Source organism: Aulostomus chinensis, chromosome 17 (assembly GCF_037954235.1).
Source record: "Aulostomus chinensis isolate RoL2024-O1b breed Wild chromosome 17, RoL_Achi_v1.0, whole genome shotgun sequence".
NCBI classification, from domain to species: Eukaryota; Metazoa; Chordata; class Actinopteri; order Syngnathiformes; family Aulostomidae; genus Aulostomus; species Aulostomus chinensis.
In genome coordinates this window covers 16,402,617-16,430,511 of record NC_141336.1, presented here as the reverse complement: position 1 = coordinate 16,430,511, position 27,895 = coordinate 16,402,617, and the positions used below count along the sequence as shown (strand labels likewise).

The following is a 27,895-nucleotide window of genomic DNA, read 5'->3' as shown; positions in this document are numbered from 1 at the left end:
CATTTGTTTCTGTATCCCATTATAAATTAGATTTGTTTTAACTAACATATTCCCATTGCTGTTTCCCCTCTTGTGACTTAAAAGATGTCATTTTGGTTGGCAATGTGAACGAATGGATTCAAGAAATGACACAATATCAACCTCTTTCCCCAGAACCAATGAAACAAATATGTGTTTTCAGATGAATAAATGCACACGAAAATGCAAGGAAAATTAAAGATCCAACAATGTGAATTTCTACAGATATGCCTATAATGTCAATTTAGTTCAGCAGGCACAACCTTTTTTTTCGCAAAAACTTGTTGACATTTGCAAAACTTCTGAAAGAATCAGTAATTAGGGCCACGGTTTTACCGCCATAAATGTGTGTTCAAATGTATTGTTGTGATGTTGCTGCTAAAGGATAAGTCTCAATAATCACTGGCTGATGTTGAGAAAAGCAGCTCATCTCACACACACTTACACACACTTACACACACTTACACACACACACACACACACACACACACACACACACACACACACACACACACACACGGTCTGCTGATGACCACACTATGTTCTCATTATAAAGGGAACATTGAAGAAGAGGCCAGCATTTTTCTTTTATCATGAGTGGTCACACTTTCATTACCAGCAGACCTCCAAAGGGTCATTCCAAGCTTCAGCCTCCGTCTGCTCCTCACTACCACATCAAAGAGTAGCTGTATGTGTGTGGTTTATGAAGGAATATCCCATGAACAAATGCCAAAACTGACATTAATCGATAGCAAATTATTTTGTCGCTGTACTGCAGCATAATGAGGATCAGTCCATCCTCTCAATGACAAGAATTGTCTCACCGAATTGTTTTTTTAACTTGATATCAGACACATTTATCGTGATGGACAAATGAGGTCAAAAATGAGAAACACTTGAATTCAAGCTACCAAATACAAGAGTTGAAAAACATGTTTCGAAAAAATGTGGACATGGAACATATTGTCGTTGGTTTCTGGTTTTGTTTCAGTTTTGTCTTACTTTGAGAGAAAGAAACATGTAATTGAATATTAAAACAATCGTTTTAAACAGGGAAATTAAACTTTACTTAAGTAAGAAGAGAGGATGAGTATTGTTTTTATTTACGCGCACTCCTACGCTCAAATTTATACTACATTGGTGTCCCTCCAGTACACAAGCACAGCCACATTTGAACATTTGCACATTTGAACCTGTCCACGTTCCCAGCCGTCTGATGGCTTTTATCATGATACCAGGAGCTTGTGCAGCAGATGGTCCGGGCAGCTTTCATCATTATCATGCTGCAGAGGTGCTGGGATATAAAGACTTAGTGGTCTCTCGGTAATGATGGTTAACAAGGTGGTGAGCAGCCAGTGAATACGGAACATCTGCTGATGGGAGAACAGGTAGCAGGAGCTGGTGCCGGTTCCTCAGCAGATAAATAGCCGTCGTTCAGAGCAAGGCGAATGTCAGTGCTTCAAGTTGGACTCCTAATTTTCTTCCTGAGGTTTGATGTGTTTTTGTGTAATATTAAGCATGTGGAAGCAAAGGAAGCTGTTTTAAGAGACTTTTACATTCCCTTAACTCCACACATGTGCATATCATTGCATATTCACGACGCTAAAATTTGAATATGGTGACACAATCAAGTTTTCCTGGACTGATGAAGGTCTCATCAAGAAAAGGTTATTCTTAATGTGATTAGTTCATTATACTTCTGCCGTCTATGTTGATATTTGTGTCATGCAAACCAAAAGAAGTGGAGCTCATACCTACGATCATGTGGTTGCAGACATCGCAGAAGGTGGGCTTCTTGAAGATGTGCTCCATAAAGCAGTGTCCCGCCGAGTCGACCTGCAGCGGGTTGCGTGTCTGGGAGCGTGATGTCGGAGGAGGAGCGCAAGGGATGGCCGGAGGAACCGGAGGGATGGGGAGGTTGGTAGTGTGCGGTGGGGCCATCCCGATGTTACACAGATGACCCGTGCTGCTGCTCACATCAGACAGGAGCTCCGTCTTGTTGTCGTTGCTGCTTCGGAAGAAGTTGTCAGCGCTCTTGCTGCGGATGCTCTTGGTCTTGAAGGACAAGGAGCGTTTGAGTCTCTGCAGCTGAAAGAAGGAAAAAAGGTGTTGAGGAATGAAGTGAGGGAGAGAAATGAAAGCAATACCAGCCCTTTAATAACCTAATTCAATTCTTAACTTACAAATCCCCCTTCAGGCAAATGTCTCTGTGTCACTAATTGTCTCCTCCACTTTCTCTGCTTCTGCTGTACGGAGATGGTCGATAAAAAAAAGGACCACTGCTTGGGGCTCATTATAAAACCTCTGAGGTTCCCCACCTGGAAGCTAATGTGATCTCCAGGTTAGGCTGATGCATCATATCAACACTATTTCTCACACGCTGTGCTGCCATTTCCAGCCTCAACCTCCATCAATCTCATTAGGCTCCTCTTTTACAGTAACTGTATTCATAACACTCCACACTAACAACTCCTCATTTCACCTTCCAGCATGTACATCCCCTCAGAGGAACACACACATCATTCTGGGCTCAAACATATCATCACGAATGGGATTTTTAGAGTTCTAGTTTTCTGGCTGGTGTGTCACTACAGGTCTTTTATATGAGCCCTTGATGTTTCTGAGTGATTGAAGTGTAGGGAAGGATGAGTAATGATCCATTATATCAGTCACACAGCATAAACACGTAAACCATTTCAGGGTTTTGCTGTTTTGAACAACTCAGTGTTGATTCCTTCTCCAAATTTAGCCATAAAAACATATTTTACATCTGCTATCTGAACTGTAATCAGATTTTTTTTTTATGTTGTCAAATAAGTTCCAAAACATTTTGAAGTGAATACACATAGCTGGATGTTGTTATTTTAGCTAGCATGTCTGGGCACATTGTGCTTATCATTGAAGCTTTGGTTTGGTGAGGATCAATCAGCTCTGCGGGTCACTCTGGAAACAATCAATGAGGACCTCGTCTCTACCATTACTAAACACACACACACACACACACACACACACACACACACACACACACACACACACACACACACACACACACACACACCTCCTGAAACCAAACATATTGTCCACTCAAACAGTTTTTACATAACCTGAAAAGCAAATTTGTTAAATGAAATCAAGATAATTCAATAAGTTGAACTGTTTTCAGTTGTTTAGACCCCTTTATTTCTATGTTTTCAAAATCTCTTAAAAAACAAAATAAAAGAGTGAGAGATAGAGTTTGCACGCATTCAGGAGTTCATGCTTTGTTTGATGGCACTTAACCTATTAAAACTACACTGGATGGAAGTCAATTACACAAAGAACGGTCTCACATGTATTTTTAATACACAAATGAAAAATAAGATTTGTATTTTGACTTGTGTGCAATTTGGGGAGCTCACAAATGCGTGTTCCAATCCACAAATAAACCGTTATACAAACGTCACAACCTGAATATGAGTATTTTATGCGCAGATTTTGTCTTCAATCTCACCAATAATCTTATCTCTCGAAAAGCTTTATGCAAATATGAGTATCTAAAAATCTTTATCAAATTCTTTGGCTCAGAGTGCAATCGGATGCTGAGTTCTGATGTCACGCTGCGTTTCGGTACTGTTGGAAAACTGAGGCATATGCGGTTTCAAAGAACAATTCAAGTTGGAAATGCATCAAAATAGACAGAATTGATTGCGAACTCTTGATTGGAACATATATAGATCAAACCGGTTGTAAATGTAACTGTAAATATACGGTTCAAAAAAGATATAGCGAGCTGCTGAATAGGCAAAAAGCCAATGAGCAACGTGCAGTCAAGAGGACACCATGGAGTGACATCTTCCTTTGGTACACTCTTCGTCTTTAACAGTGCAACTGCTCCTAACAGTTTATTGTTTTCATTTTACCCCCCAAAAAACATACAAATTAAATAAGAGTTAATCAGATTTTTCATTTTGTAGTTCATGTCATAAACATTTGTGACAATTCCAAGCCTAATTTCTTCCCATAGCAACACTTAATGAAACAGGAAAGTCTTACAGGGTCAGTGCAAAACAACACAATAAATTATTTCTATGAGACTTAATTTAAAAACAAAACAAAAACAAACAAAAAAACAACAACTTACATTCGCTGATCCTGCCGTGAAACAAAGCGTCCCCTTATTTCTACATGATATGGATGGATTTAATGCAATGATTTGGCGATCCGGTTTTCAAAGCAGTGCATGTCACTGTCACGTACATGCAGGTATGCTGCTATGATGGACTGAGATCAGCTACAGTTTGCACAAGAGCGGAGCCTCACCTTGCGCTTGTGTTGGTCAGGTCTCACAGTATTCTTAAAGGAGGAATAAAAACAAAACACATATTGGTACTATTCAGTCTACTACGGAACCATCTATACCTACAATTTTAACATATTTAGTTGCTTTTTTTTGGTCACCAAAAGGTGTTCTACTCCCCGAAAGTGGTTTTTGTTTGTTTTTTTCAGATTAATCAAGCACAACATGCTGAAGTCAACACTCACATGACACACACACACATCCAAGCTGTAACTACTAAAAATGACCAGCTTTTTTTTTTTTATGTTTCTCTCAACTTCAAAAAGTAAAACAGAATAAATGTATGAATCTGGTCCGTGGGGGGGTGGGGGGGGGGGGTGGTGATGACTGGTCCAATATTTCACCATAATTGTAGTAGTCTGGGCAACATGTGACCCACATAGATGGTAAAATAAAGCCTGAGGCAACTGTCACACAGCCACAAGTAGATGAACAAATCTGAAACATTAACACAAAAATCCCTGATCCACGTGACACCACAGGACATAGATAAACACGACAAGCTTTAGACTTTACATGCTGCTCGCTGAGGTACATAAAGTTGATTCATCAAAAGATTTTGAGGAAAAACACAATGTTACATGAAGTGAAGGACGACTAAATAGTGAGAGTGGCGTGTAAAACACGTCACTGTAATATTCTGAAGGTGGTCTGACATGTTTTGGATGATATTTTGGGGGGGTTTGGGGAGGAAGTTTTAAAAGTGTCACTCCTGTTGAGAGTGATAAAAGTTTGCTCCGATATTAAGAATATGATTCAACATTATGTTTATCCAACCACTGTGGTTGAAATGTACAACAAATAATGACAGAAGAGTCCTACCTTGGTTTCCTGCTGGCTGACGGTGGCAGTCGGAGATTTGGGAGTCTCATTCTGGTCCCGTTCGTCCTCTTTCCCTCCACTTTCGTCCTGGATCATATTGGCCGGTGGGATCATCCTCGCTGTCTTGGATCTCTTAAGAAAAAAAAAATGCTGCTCTCTAGAGTTTGTTTTCTTCCCAAAGATGTTTACATCGTTTCCATTCCTCGACAGTCACCGTGACCCGAGGAAAAGACAAATCGTCCAGAACTGCTGTTGCTGCTGCTGCTGCTGCTGCTGCGGAGAGGAGACCCGAGTCTCATCCGGAAAGATGCGACAACGCGTCTGAAACAGGTTGTTAATAAAAGTGTTTCCAAGTACAAAGTATGTCCAGTATAGTTCAGCTAAAGGAAGCGTCTTCGTCTCTGGTTTGTGCGTAATGCTGAGACATCTCCTGATCCACGCTGCGCGCCTCACAACTACTCGGATGGGCGGATCAGTAGGAGGGAGGGAGGAGGGAGGGAGGAAGGAAGGAAGGAGGGAGGGAGGAAGGAAGGATGGATGTTAGAGGAGGAGACGTACGAAGCCTCGGAGAATTATTCTCTGAGAGAAAATTACCTCCAGCCACAAGCAGAATCACGTGTGTGATTGATTTAGATGAACTAAGTTTCTGGAGGCAAATGTTTTGTTAAGTGATAATGTAGGGAATAAATGTTCCTGAAACAGATGAATATCAAAATTGCTGTTGAATTTATTTTCAACTTTATAGCGACTAGCATACCCCACGAGTTTTTTTGTTTTTTACACTCCACTATTCACAAATAACAAAACAAACAAACAAACAAAACAGTCCCCCCCCCCCCCCGCCTACATTGTGATTCCAGAACCCTGACAGAGCCAGCTATATTTAAGTTTAAGCTAATGACGACTGAAGGCTAACACCTAACTGCAACAAAATACTGAAAAAAAATACTGAAAAAGAAGAAAAAAGCCAATTTACAAGCGATAAATCCCATCGTCAAGTGTAATCCACATCTTCTTTACTCAGCCACACACGCTGTAACCCATTAAACACTCTTCTCTGGGCTGAAATAAAAAAAACTGACACTTCTAGATCCGTTCTAGCCTCATGAGCTCGGACAAGCTAGCAACTGAACGAGCTAGCTGGTTGTCTGCTACCAGTAGCTTGCCTTAAGTGCTAACACTGGCTTGAGCTCACAAAATGTTTTTGGATTTGGATTTTGTGTATCCAAAATGCAAAGTGCCAGCCACTTGTATTCATTCAGTTCTGAAGCTAATGGTGATCCTCTTGACTGGCTATTAACAACAGCAAAAATGTCCAAAGATGAAGATTAAAAAGATGAAGGCATGGCTAGTTTTGCTGTTGTTGTATTTGGGCGCCGTAATGCTCCATTAGCTTCAAGCTAAATATACATAGCTTTCCTTTTCTGCATTCTGGACTCACAAACGCATCGGATCAAGTCACAAATTATTTAGTAACTGGAATCAAGTGTCGCTTTAAATGTTCATTATATTCTTGAAGGTTTTTCTGTTGAACTTTTTTTTTCTAAACTCACTATTTGTCCCAAATTGATACATTATTCTGGAACTAAATGCCTCCCTAGCCTTGTACAGGATGGAGTGGTAGTGATACATCACCCTGCCTCCCTCCAGGCTCCCCAGTGATGTGATGTCCTTGAAGTTACATTGTGGGACGAAGGCGCCAGACTGCAGCCTCCTCACTCTGACAGGAATGAAATCACCAACACAGTCCCAGGCAGTTCTGTCTCCAGCTCGGTTTCTACTTGAAATCAGACGGGATTCCCTTCTTAAAATAAAGCTACTTCCTCTCAAATGTGACTCACCTGCCTCCAAAGAGCTCAAAATAGCTGGTAAATATGACAATAGGCGCAGGTTGTTTCATATTCATGCTTTTGTATCTTTCAGACTGTGGATGTTATTTTGCAGCAACTACAAAGGAAAAACTTCCTAAGGTGAACATTTTCCTGATGTTGGACATTCTGTGCTTTGTTAAGGAAACGGTCAGCGTTTTGTAGACCAGGTGTGCCTCAAATGTAATGAATTGGACCCCAGAGTTGTGTTTTTGTACCCCATAAACCAAGTTCCACAGCCCAGGTCTGGTGCTCATACAGCATGACTGTTATATCAAACGTAAAGGGTGTCATCTGGTGCCATGTGTGTTATTCCTGGGCCCCTTTTAGCCAATTAATAGCTGCAAAACCAAATTATTGCTAACATAACTCCACATGTGGACCAGTTCTGGCCCAGACGCAAATAATCTGACTGGTTGTTCATTGACACTATCTTAAAAGACAGCCAAAGTTGGCCCAGAACTGGCTGCAGTCTGGGATGTTGACCAAATAAGGTGGACCGGTGTGTATGTTGAAGTGTGCTACACTAAGTCAACATCATCATTCAAGACTGAACATGGACCTCATCTGGGCCAAATTTCATCACTTTATCTCCTGATTTCACTCACATGACCTGTTTTAACGTTGTAGTGAAAAGAGATCTTGGATACAAAAACTCCCCGTCTGCCCATCTTAGAAACGATGTCACCAACATCTACTGATGAAACAAATGGACAATTTTCATCATGCGCAAGTTTTGGAAAATATCTGTGGAAGTCTAACAAAGCGAGGTCCAGTTTTAACTCTCTCATCACAAATGATCAGATGTTTACTCTGAACTTCTAATCAACAAAGCACTGCTCGACTCTTGCAGGACCGCGTGAGAGGGTTGAAAGCCCATTTTCTATGTTCTGTTGTAAACTACAGCGATAAAACTGACTAATCACAGGGTACTTTTTGGGTTCTCTCAGCACAATCGCAGCGGTGTTAATGAAACTTCAGCACATTTGAGACCGCAATTAAGTTGTGGTTGCACACTTTAAACCCAACCTCCGGCATGCAAGAGATAACCACCCTGTGCATTTATGTCCGTGTTGCGTGTTGGTTACTTGAAATCATGTCGGTATTAAAAGTCCAAAGCAAGACCAGTTGTTCGAAGAAGCAGGAGTCTTGGTACGAAATATGGAATGAGCCAAAGAGAGAGAGAGAGAGAGAGAGCGAGCAAGAGAGAGAACATTATAATTTCCTCTCTCAGCTGCTGGACCGTCACCATGGAGGAGGACGTGAAGATGATGCAAAAAGACAGGAGAGAGATGACGGAGGATAGGACGGGAGCAACAAGGGTCAATTATTGCAAATGAAAGGTTTCATTAAGGCAACATGAAGTGCAATTTCATGGCTCACAGTCGCCACTTCTATATTTTAAGGGATATCTATTTCTTTCTTTCTTTCCATCTTACAAATATAAGCCCCTTTTTTTCAAACACTGAAGGTGAGAAAATCATATGACCGGCCGGTGTGATCTAGCAGATGGGATGGCCTTTAAAAAATATTGATTATATCATAGAGTTTATTTAATTTATGATGATATTTGTTACTGGAGGCCTCGCGGTCAGATTTTCCATGAACAAATTTTCAACTTTTTTCATTCAACTTTTTTTCTTTGGTCGTTTCTGTCAACAGATACGTTTGTACAGTCATAGCAGGGTAAACACATGTGTAACTAATCAAATCCATTACGGTCTTGTTATGTTAAGTGCGTCACGGCCCCTCCGGTCAGTCAGCATGTAGAATACCAGGACCCTGGTCTGCCTAATCATGATTACCTCCGCCAAGGAGGTCATGTTTGCAGAGGCATTTCTCTTTCTCTTTGTCTGGATTACATAAAAACCTTCTCACTGATTTTCACTGAAATTGGTAGAGGAGTGCAGCATTGCCTAAAGAACAATCCATTAAATTTCCTGACAGATTGGTCACAGCGCCACCTGATGGCAACAGGAAATGACATGGCATTTTACACTTTGATGTACTCCTTCTAGTTGTCCTGATCTGTCTGAAATTTGATGAACACCTTAAGAACTTGGTTCTAAGTCATTGTGAAGATTTTTGAGTTTTTGCTTAGTGTGTTACGGCAGTGAGACATCCAGTTTTGATATTTCACCATAAAAGAGAAAACTGTTGTAACTGGACTCCACACAGTTAAGTCGTTTCCAAAATTTCAACATCTGATTAAAGTGTCGGCCTGAAGACTTCTACGAGATCAATGTCAATTATAGTCACAGCACCACCTAGTGGATACAGAAAGTAAATCAGATGTAACATACACTTGATTTCAATCAAATTACACTGTGCAGTCTCCTTCTGATGTCCAGGATCATAATATATAGTAAGTGTGTGTTCTCTAGTGCCACCTAGTGGACACAGAAATTGCTAATTGGATCGCTAATTGGATCACAGCGCATGCATTAGTTTGTTCCCTCATGAAAAATTGAAATAGTGTCAGGTTTCCCTCTCTCGCTGTGTAGAATGCAGCTTATGAAGGGTCGCGGCCCACTCATTGCTGCAGGCAGCTTTTATTTGTGCCCAGGGGGCCAAAAGTTTGCCTGGGCAGAAGCAGGCACTGTCTGAGGCTTCCTAGGCTACCATGTTATTATAAACACTTGTATTTATTTTGCTGTGACGTGTCAAAGTGGCTTCTCTAAAAACACATTTATTGCCTCAAGAGACAACAGACAACCGCTTATAAAACACAGAAAAATCTGTATCTGATCTGTGGAAGTAGGGATATTAAATCTATTCAAAATCATGAAAATTAAATTAAGTTTGTTCCCTTACGTTTGTTCAAAACACAAGACATCCTACATTTTTTTTGGCCATTCATCGATGTATTTAGGTTGTAATCTCCTTCAGTTCACTCACCAAACAATTACCTTGGTTTATTTACTCTGTTGAAACGGTTTGCACAGTGAGAGGAGTTGTAGGTTTCAGAACATCGTGCCACTTGGAATTTTACTTTTGATGATTAAAAAAAAAAAAGGGGCTCGATCTTTATAGTTATCTGATCGGAAGTGGTATCCTTTTTCAAGTAAATCAAGAACGGATTTTCCAAATATGTAGGCTGACTGTCACAGAATGCCTGATGTGTTTCTTCAATAATACAGTGAGCAGAAGTTGACAGTTGCGCTCAGATTTCTTCATCAAAAGCTTGTTTTTGTTTTCATATTCATTCAGAAGCTGAAGCTGACAGTGTCACAATGTATAACATAGAGCACAAAGCCAGTTTCCACACTGTCTCAGGATCAGACTCGCATTCACACTCATTGATTTATGTGTGTGTGTGTGTGTGTCTGTGTGTGTGTGTGTGTGTGTGTGTGTGTGTGTGTGAGTACCATCTTCTGCTTTTCTCGTTAGTTGCAGGTTTCTACCACAGAACTGGATATAGCAGATTTAATTAGGCTAATTCACACACTCTTCTGTTGCGTCACTGCAGCTCAGTTCTGCCTTTACAAAACGATCAGATTGGGTCAGCTCTTGAGAATGAATTGGAAAGTAGAACAGAGTGAATTTCCTTTGAAACCGTTCAACACTTTCAAATGCAGTATGACTGATACGAAGACAGCACATGACTTGCTAATTAGGCTAAGCAAGAACAGTCAGTGGACAATGGACAGTGCCACATCCCTACATTGTGGCTTGAATACAAATTTGTCCCTTGAAAACACAAATTAATGTCAGATAATTCTTTTCATTAACAAACCCCAAAAAATTACAGACTTTACAAAATACTGAACCAAACCTGAATTTTAGATGTGTACTGGAAAACACGACAGCATTTCGATCAAACATTGTAAATGTAATTTTTCTTTCAAATTCCAACATGTGTGCTCCGACTGTACATTACAAACTCCGCTTATTTTTGTAAATGAGTTGTGCTCATTGTAGCGGGACGTGATGTAATCCCTGTCAAATTTTGTCACACTTGTAACACAACACTCAACACTCTCTAAAGCCAAGAAGAGACAATGCGTTTATAATCTATTTTATCACGCCCAGGGAAGTAAGGCTGACATGTCTAACATGTGGGTCTTCATGATCATGATCATGAAATCATGATCCATTCATTTTTTTTCTCGTATTTTTGTCCTTTCTCAGGAATTATTACCAACTGCGACTTTTCAACAATGCTTTGATAAAATTGATGGGAGGCTGACTTTTCCATCTTGAATAAGATGATTATTATCATTGATTCAGTGGAACATTTGTACCGTGAATGCTTTCTCATTTTACACTGCAGCAGCTCTATGATTTATAAGGATCAGAGGCATTGTGCGACGCAGTTCTGTAGAGGAATGTGAAAAGGTGAAATCATTGCAGCGCAAACGGAATATAAGTGAAGAAACTTGTAATAATAGAGAATGGAAACGTGTGAACTGCAAATTATGAGTATTAGACTGTATTAATTGGATTAAATGTCCCTTTAATAAAAAATGTTCACTCACAATTTATCCAGAATTGAAAATGTTACCAATTAACAATGGTCCATGCTGACACAGACACACTCGCATGCACGCACACACACACACACACACACACACACACACACACACACACACACACACACACACACACACACACACACACACACACACACACACACACACACACACCTCTCATTACTTTGTCATCTGCCCTGTAGAGACAATAGGACAGCTCATAATAATAGCCTAATTAGCCCTGGTTCTAAGGGAATCCATTACTGTAACACATGCTGGGGTGTGTATGTAGGTGCATGCATGCATCCATGCGTGTGTGTGTGTGTGTGTGCGCACGCGCGCGCGTGTGTATGTGTGTGTGTGTGAGTATTGATGCATCCTGCTTGTGAGACGCATCTCTGCTGAAGCTATCTTGCTTCAGGTTTATGACCTACGGTAATTCACTTTCAGGGACACAAATCAGACTCAGGACCAATTAGCTCAGACAAAAATGTGTCCCCAACTGAAGAGCTGCTGATTTTTTGGTCTCAGCTTTGTTTAGAGTTTGGCTTAATCTGATTAGGTGTGGTGTCCAAGAAATGAACGTCAGTCCACATACCTTCAAAGTGACTAAGGAAGCATATGGTTTATGACATCTTAAAATGGCTACACAATGCTTTGCGCTACTTTTGGATGTTTTAACTAAACAAATTACAAACCCAAGCAACAGGGACGGATGTGTCACGGTGATAATTTGATATATGTCAATACGCAATCCTAAAACAAGGTTTCTTTTTTTTTTTTTTTAATTCTGGCAGTTTTTTTGAATAGTTGAATATTTGATCAAATTGCAACAATTATACCTATCAATCACTGTCTTAAACATTCCTACGAGAACAGAACTAAAACTGTACTGTTGATTTCTCTCCAGAGCCTTGCAGTGCCCAGAATGATAAAGAAAATAAAAATTTCATGGTCTTAAGATATGACCATTCCCACGTTTTGATTAATTCATAGGGACAGATTATATAAAGAGTGTATAAAGAGCCAGCACATCAGCACCAGCTCTTCTCTTCAGCTTTTAAGGAGTTCAGGGTTTTTTTGAGAACCTTTCTGTGGTCAGAAATTACAAATAAATGATTTATAATCATAAATCATTTATTATTTTTCCCAGATGGAAAATCTGCCTATATGAAACAACTCAAGACACCACTCAATAGGATACAAAAGACAAGAATGAATTTTTTTAATGTGTTATTTCATGTGATATACTAGTGTATTTAGCTTTAGTTGGTTATGTTTCCTATTTATAGAACAGAAATCATAAAAGAAACAGAAGAAAAGATGCTGCTGGTTGATTTTGTTGTCCGTATCATGAAGTCATGGGAGCGAAGAGGAAAGAAAGATTATTTCAGGACATGCATTCAGAACTCTCTCGTTCTCCCATTGGCCTGTCACTGAGCCTGACTGGGTTCTTCTCCAGGGGCGCGGCGCGAACCTGTCCACACTTCCTGGATGATATGGCGCATGGCTGGCGGGCTCGCAGGAAGGTGGTGACGCACGGGCCGAGTAGTGGAGTTTTTTATGAGCAAGAATGGACTGAGTTGACTCAGAGACAGAAAATATCTTTTGTTGTCTGTATGAGTGGACACTTTCTGCTCCACTCCCGGGAACTTCGTTACAGTCGGGGGTGAGGGTGCGGGTGGGTCATGTACATCTCAGGCTGCTGGGCCTGATGGCGTGCTGAAGATTGGCAGCATGTAGCCAACATGAGAAATTTCGAGCACTGAAGTGTCTCAAATCTAATCCAGATATGCAGATATGTGTGGATATTTGATTTGATTTTGGTTTAGTCTTTATTTGAAAGCAAAAGCGCATATTGATGAGCATCAGTATAAATACGTCCGTAAATATACCGGAGTTAGCAGAAATGCTAATTTGCATCCATAGTTCCTTGACAGCTACATGGCTATAAGAGACCAAATATTCCAGATATTTGCAGACCCATAGAGGAAAATTGTCAATGTATGTATATTTTAGGAATTAATTTTCTATATTTATATATCCGTGCATCAGTATGTACATTAGATAAGATTAGGAATTAGATAGGCAAGTCCATAAATAAAAATGAAGTCATGAGCAGTGTCAGAGGGGGTAGGATTAAATGAATTAATGCTGCTTCCTACACCTTTTCAGGCATGCAAATGTGGAATCTTATGTGTGTTTGTTGCAACTATATTGGTTCTGGGTTTGGATTTCTATCAGTCAGTCAAAATCATAATAATTCTCCCCTTACCTGGTTCTGTCCAAAATTAAAATACTGTAACTGTATAAACACCTATGAGAACACCAAAAGAAACACAAAGTACGACAAACCAGTCACTTAACCGCCATCTTTCGGATGTGAAAGTGTGAGCGCGTGTGTTTTTTTGTGAATCATAATTATGGCTCTGGGTCCATTAATCAAGCTCCTGTATGTTCTCATTGCAGAAGCTCAGCTGACCGGCATGTTCCACATGTTCCATCTTTCCTCACCGGACACTGAGCGGAGGGAGAGAGCTGAAGCTTAAACACAAGGCGTCATTCTTTCATCGTTGTATTTGATCCAGTGACGAAGCTGACCCCCCCCCCGGGACCATGTAAGTGGTCTCCAGCTGGTCCTCTCTGAACCTTGGTGTGTGCCAGTCAAGACTAATGAGACAGCGGAGGCTAAAAACAGCACAGGACAGCAGCTGAACCTCTGCCTCACATCACTCAGAGAGGAAGAGCTTGTCAGGGTCACAAAGGTGTTGTTTTTATTTGATGTAATTCTTGAATGCTGCATATTATAAAGCAGCATTTTACAACAGTTTTGGCTGAGACTCACAGTTTCAACATCATTTTGATGGTACATTGCCTGTACAGTGATACAGTGAGGGGTAGGGTGCTTCTTTCACTCCTCATCTGAGCTCCATCAAGTCTCTGTCTCCACAATGTAAACTGAGCTCGTACTACTGACTTCAGGAAAACTAGCTTTGAATTCTTCGACGCCAACAAAAAGTCTTTTTAAAAAAAAATCTCATCTCTTATGTCTTGTTGTCCAAATCAGCTTTTCCTCCCTCAATAATCATTCTTCAGGGATCCAGCAGAATCCAGACCTAATGAGTAAAACTGTCTTTATATGGTTAATCTGAAGAACACTAAAAATACATCACCAGAGTTTTGATCATCTTTGTTTTCTACAGTATTTTTCAAACTGACAAAAAAAAAAATATTTTAATATCATTAATAGTTATCGGTTTCTCTCGAATCCTCTTTTTATTCAAACAGGGCATGTGCATGAACATAAAACAAAACGAAGCAAGTAACATTTCTCTTTTTTTTAAAAATCTTTTCAATATTTCAACTAACATGTGATCACTTGCACACACCCTTCACATGGAATCACCAGTCTTCTGTTCACACTGTTAGCCTGACGTGAGACGTTTTATTTATACCATGGGCCCTTTCAGCCAAGCAGTCTGATTTATTAAAGATGGCTTCCATCCGTGCTGCTAATCCCTACAAAAACACAGCTAGCTCGGCTTCACCAGTTGCCAAACATTTATTGTGGTAACAAGGGAGCTAGTTAGTTCTCTCTCTGTCTTTGAATCGGTTGAATCAGACAAACTGTTCTGACAAGCAACACAAGGATTATTCCTCCCCGTGTTTATGGGCACTCTGTGACTGGTGACTTTTTTTTGGTTTAATTTTTGGAACATTTGTGGAAAACAGTTGAAGATTTGGTTAGAGTTAGGTTGAGGTTCAGTTGGTGAAAGTAGAAGTGGAGGGTTCAGGGAACGTGCCTGCGTATGAGACATCTTTTGGCCTTGTGGTAAAACATTCCTTAATATGCTAGGATGTAATACGAGAGATAAACAACAGTTTGAGAATCTACCATGTAATTTGGCCAATTTTGTATAAACAATATTTTGTTTTTGCAACATAAACTGAATTCTTGATGAATTACTGCCATGCAGGCAAGAATAAACTGACTCTTATGAACTAATGATGCTTTAACTTGAGCTGACCCTCTCCTTGATTTAGTTTCGTACGCTTTTTTCTTAAAAAGGTAGCTGATGAATGTCACCTAAGACAAACTACCCGGCTAAAACCAGGTCACAATGATGACTTGCTCCAATTATCAGCGTAAAATGATGGATATGAACACAGCACAGATATCTGGGTGCTGCACTGTCCTATTACAGATCCCATCAGCCTCACATGTGAGCCTCTTCATCATGTCACTTTCTTTATTTAACCACACAAAAAACTTGGAAAACTAAGACTTTTTATTTTTACACTTTGAACTGATTATGCTGAACAACACGGATATAAACTGTTCACTTCACAAACTCTTAAGGTGCCAGTGGGTGACTTTTTTTTTAAGATTTTGCCTTCCTGAACTGAGCTAAGCTAAACTATGCTAGGCTACACCAGGCTAACCATCAGCTGCTAGCTGGAATGCAATATTTAGCCCTGAACAGCCAACAATCTATTTCAAGAATTACACGGACGTTATCTTGATAAAAATAAATTATCAACCTTTTTTTCCTTGAAATAAAAAGACATAACCTGTTGTCACAAGAAAACTAAATTTTAGTTCTTTTGAGATAGAAAAAAAAATCATTAACTTTCTTGCATGAGAATATGAACACTGTTAACGCTCGATAAAGGTCTTGAGATAAAGGCATTAATATAACAAATGCTAAAGTATCTTGCATCTAACTGTCAAAAATAGCAATATTTCTGAAAATGTTGTACAAAATCTGGAGTTGTTTGAGAGTTGTTGTTTTTTTTAAATTTGATTTTAGCACATTGAGCTTAAAGGCTATATTAAACAGGATCACCCTAGTGAGAGAGGTTGTTGGAGTGCCATTGACAGGATGTAATTTACTTTGCATCTCAAAGTAGGTTTGTTTAGAGGGCAAACCCACTAATAAGGCAGAAACACTACAAAGGCCCAAAATTAGAAACAACAGAGTGAATTGAATGGAGCTGCAGCCACTCTTAGGAAGCTGTTCTTGTTGTGAGTCATAAGTGTTAGTTTCGAGTCTTGATGACGCGGGCGGATGCGTGGGTGACACCAGAGGGGGTGGGTGGGAGATTGGTTCCCCCAGACCCTTGTCATCCGCTCAGCTTAATTCAGATGGTTGTTGCTATGCTACCACATGGGAGATGACGCTCCAACTAAAAACACAGACATACAAAAAAGCTGGGGTTTTTTTTGTTTTTCTTTTTTTTTTACAAATTCCAGGAAATCCTTTCCACTTTTTATCATTCAAAATTTCTTATTCACATCATGTTGGTGGGAATAAATAAATTTACTCTGAATATTTAAAACGTGCCTTTCCTGACTTTCTTGCCTTGTTCGTCAGTGCTCTACAATAGAAAATGCACATTGCACTACGCTGTCAGGGTACTTCTTGGTAATGAGGAGGACAGAGTTTGGGAGCTGTTTTGATCATCATGTTAAGCTCAATGTTCCAATATTCTTCTGGTATTTCCAATAGGGGAAAAAATTAGTCACTATTAGGTAGAAGAAAAAAAGAAAACTTCAGGACTACACTGAAATACAAATGACCTATTTAAGTTAACATTCTACATTTGTTTTTCTTTGATTTTTTTTTCTTCTTTTTGCTACAAAATGCAGCACTGTGAGTACGTGGGAATGAGTCGTTGGCAAATGTGCCAGTAAACACCATCAACTGTGTCATATTTTCCCACCTGCATTGCAAGCGGGATATAACTGGAATCATTTGTCCTCGCAGCTGCAGCTCAGAATCTCCCTCACAGCTGCAACCAACGGTGCTCGACGCATTTGACGAATCAATCAAAAGTGAAAGTATATCCATTCATACAACACAGGATAATTCTTACTCCATGATGGAAAACAGCTTTGATCATATTGTTCATTTGGGGGGGGGGGTAACAAATGAGCTTTAAATTACCAAAGCGTCTGGGCAGCGGGAGACAACATGAAGGACATTAGAGAGTTTCTGTCGCCAGTTTTCTTTATGAAGAACTTCCAGCAACATAAAGAGACAGTGATGAAAAGCTCTGAGGCTCAGGGAGATGGAGGAGCGTGGCTGATCTGCCAGTATGACAGATAGTCTACCTGTTAGCATGTTTGCTGCCTCGCCGCTACATTTCCTGGAGAGGAAACTTGGCTAAAGACACCACATGTGCAAGTCACATGTTAAAAAACGGAGGAGTTCGCTTAATCATCATCATCATCATCATCATCATCATCATCATCATCATCCTCACCCCAAAATTGGCTTGAGTCAAAGTCATAAAGTCTGACCTATTTTATGTATTTAAGTGCAACATTTAAAGCTAAAGTGGTCCATATTTTCATATACATTAACTTCCCTTAACTAAAAAAAAATTCATGCAGTTCTCATTAAGCTGACCTCTGCCTCGTAACGCTCTCTGCATTTCACGCTGCATCAGGAACTCATCCAAGATGAGCAGGCTACTTCCTGTTAGCTGTCTGCTAACTTGAAAGGGGATAAAACAAATGTTTCTTCCAGAATTTCCAAATCAGATCAAATGGATCAAGTTCTGATCGTGGAAAATATAATTTTTCAAAAGTTGTGTGACACCCAAAAACAATTCATCTGTCATTTTAGAGATGCAATGGTATAACTAGCTTGTAAATTAGAGACACTTTACATTTAAAGTTATGTAGTGGTGTATTAACTCATAATTTCTTGATCTTAACATCAAAATCTTGCATTATATTTCTTCCATTTTAATTGTCCATCCATCCATCTTCTTCCACTTATTCCTGTTAAGGGTTGCGGGGGGGCTGGGCAAGAGGCGGGGTTCACCCTGGACGGGTCACCAGTCCATCACAGGGCCAACACATATAGACAGACAACCATTCACATTCACCTACAGTCAATTTAGAGTATCAATCAGCCTCGTCCCCTCTTGATGTCTTTGGACTGTGGGAGGAAGCTGGAGAACCAGAGAGAACCCACACAGGAACAGGGAGAACATGCAGACTCCACACAGAAAGATCCCGTGCTGGAGCCCGGACTCGAACCCGGAACCTTCTTGCTGTGTAGCGACAAGGCTAACCACTGCACCACCTTGCCGTCTCCAGTTTAATGGTAATGTGATGAATGTAAAAAGTGCGGCAACACCTTTAAGTGATCGATGGATAGAAACCCAACGGAGTTGATTCATCACTGAAGGGTTTATTCCATTTTTGCCCCAGAGCCAAAGTAGTCATCTGGTTGTGAGGGGGCTGCCGTCAGGCTCAAGAGTCTCATTTGATGAAAATGTGTCATTGTCACTTTGAACTAAGGGTCTATATTTAACAGAGCCTAATTTTGACACTGAGCCCTATTAACTGAGCTCTCCACAGACGTAAAATAAGTAGGATGTCCATCGTGGAGGTGAAGAGGGAGAAATTAGGCCAAGGACTCTGACAGAAAATAGACTGTGACTCACTTAGTGGTGGTGGTGGTGGTGGGGGAGGCATATCATCCTGGGAACGAACAGGAAATGGGAGAGAATGTGGGTTAACAACTGTACTTTAAATTACATGTTGTCCCCCCCCCAAGAACATGGTATTTCACACACTTTATCTGACAGAACCGGACCTTTTACGGTTTGTGTGCGTGGTTGGAATGAATGAATTTTGAACGTTGGCTTTTAAACCTGACATCAGAGCAAAAGTATAGCTGTCAATATTCAGCCTTCTCAAAGTACACACGTATGAATCCTACACATCTAACTGGTAAAAGATGTTTTTCTTAATGCATTCAACAGTTGTGAGGAAGAAACAACTATGCAGTTTGAATACAAGCTAAAAAATAATGCAGTCTGACCAAGGAGTCCTCTATTAACCTTCATGTGGGTGAATCTTTAGTTTGACTAAAAGGGTTTACGGTTTATTTATATGACGAGGCAATTGTCTGCTGTTTTTGAGCGCTTAAGTAGCGGCCCAGGTGAGTTTTTTTTAATGTTTCACTCTGATGTTGCTATGGAAGCTGTTAACTCACGATAAATAGGTCAAGCTTCTTGTGATAATGTGTTCATTTATCTTATCTGGATGAAACTAAAGGCGGTTAATTGCCTTGTTATCTGGTAAAAACAAAACAAAACTGAGATAGTGTTAACATCACGGGATCATTAATTTATTTTCAGATAATGGTCATTTATTTTCAAGATTATAAAATTAGCTCCTTATCTTGAGAAAACAGCTTTGTATGTTCTCCAGATGAATATCTCAAGTTAATCAACTCAAGTTTCTCATGATAATCCTTAATCTTATCTCCAGAGATCAAAAGGCAGTTTCTAAATAATGACTTAATGAAATTATCTGAAAGAAAAACCAACAAACTGAGATAGTATGAACATATTCATCACATGATGAACTTATCTTGACCAAAACTGAGATCTAACAAAGGCGTCCCAACATAAGTTAATCAATCTCTAGTTTGAGAAAACAGACTTTTGTTTCCCCGACATAATGCCTTATCTGGAAAAAATAAAACAAAAACTGAGTTCATGAGCTGATTCCTGCCTTTGTTTTCTCAAGATCACAAGCTCCGCTACGACTATTACCGCTCTTCTCATATTTCATCTCTGTCATAAATGTGGTGAAACAACTTTCAGAAAGACTTCAGCTCAGTTTCACGTTTTGGTACTTCTTTCTTCTTCCTCATTTCCATCTGCATTCGTAGACTCAACAGGTGAGGGTTTCATCAGGGCAGACATCTGTACTGGCTCAGTCCAGTTTCACATTGTCATGGCCAGTCCGCATCGTACGGCCTCCCTCCGTACATTTATTAGCTCTGGGGTCAATTATAGGACAGACTTGTCAGCTATTAATATTCTCTAATGAGGAAGTGATGTGCTGTGAATCATGGCTGAGTCACCAGTGACGGTCCTCCGTGACTAAACGCCGCTGATTCTGTCGGATCCTGCGAGTACACCTCAAGACACGCTGTAATCACTGCATAATTGATCTATATTACTGAGTTCACCAAAGACTGACTAGTTTAGTTGTAGGATAACAAAAATCCTATAATATGATCATAAAAAACAACAACAATCAATTCCTTTACAAGTGAAAACACGTCCATATTCCTGGTACTGCTCAGACATTAAGGTTGTTGACCTGTCCTGCCTCCTTGTGGTCATATTTGGCTGCGCATGGCTTCAGAAGGTATAGCAGAGTTACTGAAGACCACATGATTTTAAAACATCAGCCCATCTTTATTTACAAGTCCTTACATGACAAAAAAGAACAAAACAAAAGACTAAAGATACAGATGATTCACGTGTTGGTGGGCGACAAAGAAGTGAAATAGTGAGAAACAGATGAGAATTCAAAAGGAAAAAAAATAGTTCTGCAGTTAAATTCAACTTCAGGAAAAGAGCTTCAGTCGGTAGTAAAGAGATGTGTAAAGTTGCATCTATTCTATATATTCATCTCAGCTTTCAGTTTTCTCTACTTAGAAAAAACAAACAATTGAGGGCCAGTTTTAGCAATATAAAACATCAACTTCACTTCACTGCGCGCGCGCACGCACACACACACGCACACACACACACACACACACACACACACACACACACGGGCACATTCTTTTTCAATCCAAACAGATAAGTTAGCTTTCAAAAAGGATACTTTCTCACTTCTGTAGGACAAACACGTCAGATGAACCACACACGTGACAGGTTGAGTGATGAAAACACGGAAAGCTGAGGACGCGGTCGGGAATAACAAAGGGGTGGCAAGGCAATGAGGGTTGGTTCAAACAAACCAGTGGCACTTTGAACTAAGCAGGGAAGAAAAATCAGGCATTTGAACAAAGCAATGTGGTAAGGCGTCAAGAGGAATATTCACTGTCAAAGTAGTTCACCTAGGTTTTTTTTTTTTTTATATATATATATTCAGAATGATGTACAAACATGGCTCAAGTTGCCTTAGGGTCAACTACTTTAAAAGCCACACATTCTACTTGGAAAAAAGGAAAAAAGAGAAGAAATGCAAAAGCTTGTTGTCGTTGCCTTTGGCAGAAATACGAACGGTGACGGTAAAGTATATTCATACACCGCACAGTTCTCACTCTAAATGTCGTTGGTGTGTTCCTGCTCCTTTTTCAATGTGATTACATCGCAAAAAAAAGTTAACTTTTACAGGTGCGATGCGGCAAGCGACGTAGGTGATGCTGTGCACGTTTGTGAACTCTCATGCAAACGATATCAGTTCTCTCTGCAAGTACAGTGGATCTTGTGCATAAAATACGTTCAAGTATGTTAGAGAACTTATTTACACAAGTAAAAACATTGTCTATTGTTTATGCGGGGTGATTATACTTAACCTAAAAAAAAAAAAAAAGCATAAAATTCTCCTTACAAGGGTCATTACTCAATCTGGAGCTCTGTTAAAATGGTATGGCTTGGATGTCAGCCCCCCTCCAACGCCTCGCTAGAACAGATTATATCATAAGTTTCACTTCTTAACAGCCCAGGCGCCCCAAGCAAGTGGAGCCAGTCTGCTCAGGCGTGACTCAAAACATGTGGAAACACAAAATCCTTCAGAAAGTGAGATGGACTGAGAGTAATATGCACTGCAGTACTGAATGTGAGTATTGTTGTCATCAGGAGTTTGCTGCTCCTCCTCAGGCAGCTCCAGCACGGTGGCTCTGAATGTCTGGTTTCTATTTGAACTCTGGCAGACAGCTATTGCATTGACGTCTGAGGAGCAAGGTTGTGGTCCGTTAGTTGATATTCCACAGGCAAAGGCCTAAAATTGAGTAAACAGAAGAAACAAAAATAACTATAAACCCACAAGGAGGACACGTTAAATTCATTCTCCATTTCAGGGGTCGTGTCCTACAACCAGCCTGTAACCAACCTGTCAATCTTGTGCAACTCTAAGTAAATTTCTTTCCGTCATCAACCGTGACAAAAATAGCCATACCGTCCCGTACAGCTGGAAGTCCAGTCGGAAAACAAAACAAGCTCGTGTCCGGATCTTTAACATTATCCAGAGGTAGTTAAAATGACTCAATGGATGTGAGACGTAAGCAGCAGCGGAGACGATGGGAGGCGCACAGCTATCTCAATGACTGCTGCTTCCAACTTTTGCTGGGATTTAAATGCAGCAAACAGATCAAAACTGAACAAATGGCATTGTCACGCAGATTTATACAAAACAAAGATGTTAAGTTTGTCAGGCATTTCCAAAAGAGAAGTAAACAACTTTTAAAAATCAGGGTTTTCTGAATGGAGCTTTGTACATTTTGTTGTATTAGGTGTTGTAAATTGTCCTTCACTTCCTTACACAAACAAATAAACAGCATTAAATGTGTGCTGAATACAGGACACGCTAGATGAAATGGTGATCGACTTACATGGAGCAGCGGGATCGGGTAGTAACGATCAACACGTGGTGGGGTTACTTCCGTTTCATGGCAGCAGTATCTTCTTCCTTCAGGACAAACTTTTTCCTCAGAGCTTCTGAAATCAGAGAGGCGGAGTCTTCCTCTCTCAAGGATGTGCAGCCTCTGTTGTACCTGTAACAACGCACAATGATGAAAGGGTCATTTAGGGGACTGTTGTTTGATTTCATACTCACATAAATCCTAAAGCAGTAAAAAAAAAAAAAAAAAAATTCAAATAAGGGTCATGGATGGTAGTGTGACCACACCTGTCTTTGCTCATCTTCATGCGGTTCATGTCCTTCAGGATGTCCATCACATCAGCAAAGCTAGTGGACTTGGAGAGTGACACTGTGTCCTCCTCTGCCTCCCGGAAGTCCATGCTGGGTCTGTCCAGGTCAAAGGTCGCTGACGCCGTCATTGAGACAGGTGGCAGAGGGTCGGGAACCAGCTCTGACACCACAGAGACCACATCTTTCTCGTCTTCCTCTTCTTCTTCCTCTTCCTCCTCCTCTTCCTCCTCTGTGACGTCACTGATGACAAAGGAGGCTGCAGCTGAGGCGGCTGGCTGGTAGGACGCCGTCTCAAAGGGCGCCATGGAGAAGCTCATGCTTGTGTCATCAGGGGACAGCAGATCTGGAGTCAGGGGGTTGGAGCCTGAGACACAAGCAGAGCGGAATAAATAGGTTTGTGATTATCAGAAAGCTCGAGCGCGACGAACAAACAAAAACTGAATTTTCCGACAACATCTTAATATATTGATCTACGTGAATAAAAGTGGAGCACGGTACGAGAGAACACAGGCCGCATTGTCAACTGAGGTAAAAGCGCCAGTGAACAGCAAAGATTATCTCACTGACCTACAAACTGCTGCCAAGACGCCTTAGTAGCAAAGAGCTTTAAAAGAATCAGGCCATTTGACTTGGCGTCTCAGAAAATCACAGGAAGTCATTGAAAATATCAGCTCGTCCTATTAATCCCCTGGATGTATTATGGTGTGTAGGAACGCAATGACTTGTTTCACGTTTTGTGTATGGTTTTATGCGTTTAACATGCTTATGCTTTTCTTTAACAGAACTGAGTCAGGAGCCTATGATGTCAGAGCCAGTGGGAAGAGGCATGTCACATGCAGACTTTATGTAAACACAGAAGCTCGAAAATTATAGCTAAAATCAATGACATGGGTAAAAATGTCATGCTGCAGGACAGTCCCAAGGGTCTATTTTGGGTTCCAGCTATTTGTTTGGTGGTGAGTGATTTGCCCTCTGCTGTGATCACATATCCTACCAACATCCACTTTCTAATGTGTGCCTACCAGAGTCACTCGCCACAATCTTTGCGATCTGTGCGCGGAGTCTGCTCAGCTCATCCTGCAGGGCTGTGGTACGGTTTAGCGCGGTCACTCCGGGTTTCCTGAGCCCCTCCAATCTTTTCCCGTCACGGCGAAAATTGGGCACGGATGAATTCCTGTGCAGCACCAGGAGAGGTGTGGGCCGCCATTCGTGTTTAAGAGGTCGAGAATCACTCCTGGAAACATGAAACGGCAGACATTGAGTCCAGCCTCTAAAATGTGTGTCATCATGTAGTTTTCTTGTTTCCAACCTACTTTGGATAAGAAAGTCACTATGGTAAGTTTACACCACAAAATACACCCTGATACAGTAACAAAATAATCAAACTAAGAACCTAGCAGGACTGTTGTACAGCTTGTTTAAAATAAAGATCAAACATAAAAAAGCAGAAAATAAATGTGGAAAAAAAACATACAAATTTTAAAGATCAACTTTAGAAAAATAGTTATAAATGATTAAAACCACTCAGACTGAATACTGAATGACCATTTAAGTAGCACAGGTACAGTATGAGACTGGTATGAGGCATTAAACCTGGCAGCATTCTCTTAGGGTTTGTCTCCCTAGGGTGAGAGTGTTTGTGTGTGTGTACAGTATATTTACCGAACTCTGGCATATGTCTCTTCTTCGTCTGCAACAATCCAGGCTATGTCAGCCAGAGTGGGAACCATGGGGCCATCCATGGGTCGCAGAGACTGCAGGCCTGGCAGTTCCTATCAAGTATGAGCTAAGTTAATGGATTTGATAGCAACAACAGAGACACGTAATTGCTCGATTTAAAAAAATTCACACGCATGCGTTTGTGGGATTGGATACACACTTGGAAACATGCCCTTTGTGGAGGTTTAAGCGGGAGAGTGGAACCTATTCTTCTCACAACACTACGGGCTGCTCCATGGGGCTTGTTTTGCCAGATGGGAATAACTTCCTGCAAAAACAAAAAGATCCACTATGTCCATCCCAGTGCTTGAGGAAAAATGTGCACAATCATGTGGGAAAATTGCAGCGTGAAGTTAAACAGCATGCACGACCTCAGCAGCCTGAAAGCACACTTACTGTTTCTGTTTCCATGGTGATAGAAAGGGACTTGAACACCAATGCTTGGTGCAAGCAGTGGCTCAAGACGGAGTGGTTCAGTGAACAGATGCCACGTTAATCCGACTGCCAACTCTTGGGATACAAATTAGTGATTAGTTAGAGCATCTGTTGAAGGGGAAAAAACAAGAGGAGGGACCACTTGAATTCACTTCACCCACCTACTTAGAACAAAGACCAATGATTTGTCAAGAATTAACAAAGCGTAATCTCTGTACCAAGATTTTTTTACGTAAATGTGGAGCTCTAGTAAATAGGGATGCACTGATATTTTGACCACATATTGGTATTGACCAAGGCAGCTCCATTTCGGCACGTTATCTCATTGTGATTATTTGGAATAATATTGCAGTATGATTTGCAACAGAAGTAGGAATGTTAAATTTTACACAATTATTCTCATTTTCTTTGAATCCCCATTAAAATGGCAATATGTGATATATCTGTTGATCTTAATCAAACAAAGATGCTTCCTCAGGTCTGTAGAAAATAATGTGAAGGAGGGACATCTCTGTGTCTACATTGTATTTAATTCAAAACTGCATTTGGACAGAGAATTATTCTTATGCCAAAAATATGTTTTTCAGGGATTTCTAAATTGTATCAGACCGTGTTCTGATTTAGATTAAGAAAAAATGTTGTGCAGCCCCAGACTGCCATCTGCCTATAAATAAGATAGCATTCACAGGTGGCTGTGGCCTAAATTTAGGTGATGTACCAAGACATAAATATAGAATAAAAAAAATCCCGTAAGTATTGGCAAAAATAAAAAAATAATTAAAAAAGAGAGGGAAAAGAGCATTTTTCAATCACTAATAAAGTGAAGATTTGTGTAATGCCAGCACCTTTCTGTTCATCTTGTATTCAAGGAAGATATTTCGGTACAAAAAAATATAGCCAGTTGTAAACACACAGACTTCGCTTTAAATGAGGTCAATATCTGAGGTGCATCGTCAAAATTGGTCAAATATTACAAAACACATAATATTAAAGGAAATGTTCACCGATTGACTCTGATATCGTTAAGGAAAATCAAAGCACATTAAACAATCGCCTCTCATGTGAAAATACTAACTCCGATTAATTTAATTGCTGGTGCAGCCACACGCTTTAATGCAGTTACTTTGAATTGAGTAAGATGAACATTGACAAAAACATGACACTAGTGACTTGTCAATGATGTTGATGACATGACTAGCCTACAGCTAAAGATTAACCACATACACGCAGCGGCCGTAAATTAGCTGTAGCAGCAGCAGCGACCCCCTCAATGACCCTCAAATATTCACTAAACCTTCAACTATCAGGGTGCGTCCCTCCTATTCACAAAATGCTATGAGAACTGAAAGAGGGCAACTTACGGCATATGAATGCTGAGCAGTTAAACTACCAAAAATGAGAAGAACCCTCTTCTCCTCTTCGTCTTTCAACAGAGTTGTTTTCTCGCTCATAACCGGAAGTCCTTCCTTTCTTTCCGGTGACTTGATTGGCTGGAGGCTCATCAGCTTCCTGTATCAGAGATTGTAAAACGTTGTCCCCTAGTGGTGGAGGAGTGTAGTGCTGAACACAGTAAAACCAATGCATGTTTTTAACAAGTTCTTTGTACCTTTATTAATACTTAATAGTACTTATTCACTCCATGGTGGTTACTTGTTTGATAGTTTAGATTCTTTCTTTTTTTTTTTGCAGTGTATATGTCTTTGTTTTTTTAAGGCTATTAAATTTCCATTATATATTTTAAGGTTCAAATTATTTCCTTCATATATTAAGGAGTTGCAACAAAAATACGTTTCTTTCTATAGCTTATGGCACAAAAAAATGGTTGTTGTTTTATTATGAATGAGAGGAAAATAAATTCTTCCGCTTTGATTAGAAATACAGAGGAACCTAAACGATATTTGTTTATCTGCTTAAGTTTTATCTATTTATTCATTTCAAATAATGCGATGTAGTTTATATATGAAAGGGGTGTTTATTATGTTGCAGTATGTGTAATGATGCGAAAAACTGATGTGAAACTTAGCAACACAAACAAAACAACAAAGACATTACTTATTTTGAAGAGTAATAAGAATTACCTGAATACGTTAAGGCAAGGAAGGAAAGGAAAAAAAAACATCCATAACTGAATTTAGAAAAAATATCAAAAGAACATAGGTTTTCTGTGGGTATCCGTGTATCAGCATGCAGCTCATCGTTGCTGTGACAGGAAACCGATTCATTTCCATCCCTGACAAAGCGTGAAACAATTTCCCAAAAATAAAACAAGATAGTACCCTCCCATTAACTTCTCCCTCTGTCACATATCGGCTGTGTTCTTTCATTCACGTTCATTGACCATGTTCGCTATCGAATGTGTTTTAATGGCATTAATGAAAAAAACAACTAAAACTCGAGCACGATTGGAATAAAATCAACAGCAAAATACGGTCTACAAATAGACAATTGCTGTTAAACTAAACAAACTACTAAATCTTCATATCAGTCAGACATAGGGAATTATATGGCTATGCTATTTTGTCGC

At 40.1% G+C, this 27,895-nt stretch overlaps 2 protein-coding genes across 7 annotated transcripts in view; both read right to left on the bottom strand.

Moving 5' to 3' along the window:
* Positions 1-6,902, bottom strand: part of stac (SH3 and cysteine rich domain) — a 34,317-nt gene extending 27,415 nt beyond the window's left edge. The window contains exons 1-4 of one of the 4 annotated variants that reach the window (XM_086183141.1): positions 6,812-6,902; positions 5,177-5,306; positions 4,318-4,350; positions 1,773-2,106 (exon numbers count right to left, since the gene is read on the bottom strand). In XM_086183141.1, the coding sequence (XP_086039267.1) occupies positions 1,773-2,106; positions 4,318-4,350; positions 5,177-5,290 (481 nt within the window). In that variant the 5' untranslated portion in view covers positions 5,291-5,306; positions 6,812-6,902. The other 3 variants (XM_086183142.1, XM_086183140.1, XM_086183143.1) reach the window with 3 other exon arrangements.
* A 13,813-nt stretch (positions 6,903-20,715) lies between these two features.
* mtfr1l (mitochondrial fission regulator 1-like) lies at positions 20,716-27,580 on the bottom strand. 3 transcript variants are annotated; one of them, XM_086183320.1, is made up of 9 exons: positions 27,450-27,580; positions 26,733-26,880; positions 25,333-25,479; positions 25,097-25,204; positions 24,880-24,989; positions 24,240-24,451; positions 23,194-23,581; positions 22,898-23,059; positions 20,716-22,287 (listed from the first exon to the last, which is right to left on the bottom strand). In XM_086183320.1, exons 3-8 carry the CDS (start codon positions 25,345-25,347, stop codon positions 22,942-22,944), a joined length of 951 nt encoding a protein of 316 aa, XP_086039446.1. In that variant the 5' UTR covers positions 25,348-25,479; positions 26,733-26,880; positions 27,450-27,580; the 3' UTR covers positions 20,716-22,287; positions 22,898-22,941. The 3 variants fall into 3 exon arrangements, with proteins under 3 accessions (XP_086039446.1, XP_086039448.1, XP_086039447.1); XM_086183322.1 differs by having other exon boundaries at positions 25,333-25,446; XM_086183321.1 differs by lacking the exon at positions 27,450-27,580 and having other exon boundaries at positions 26,733-26,890.
* Positions 27,581-27,895: the final 315 nt, after the last annotated feature.

Bases quoted from the DNA above. Each gene is read 5' to 3' on its own strand.
- mtfr1l (XM_086183320.1), bottom strand. The intron at 24,452-24,879 runs GTAAATATACTG...TCATGTTTCCAG, and splicing joins GAGACATATGCCAGAGTTCG to GAGTGATTCTCGACCTCTTA. The intron at 23,060-23,193 runs GTGTGGTCACAC...GCGTTGTTACAG, and splicing joins ATGAAGATGAGCAAAGACAG to GTACAACAGAGGCTGCACAT.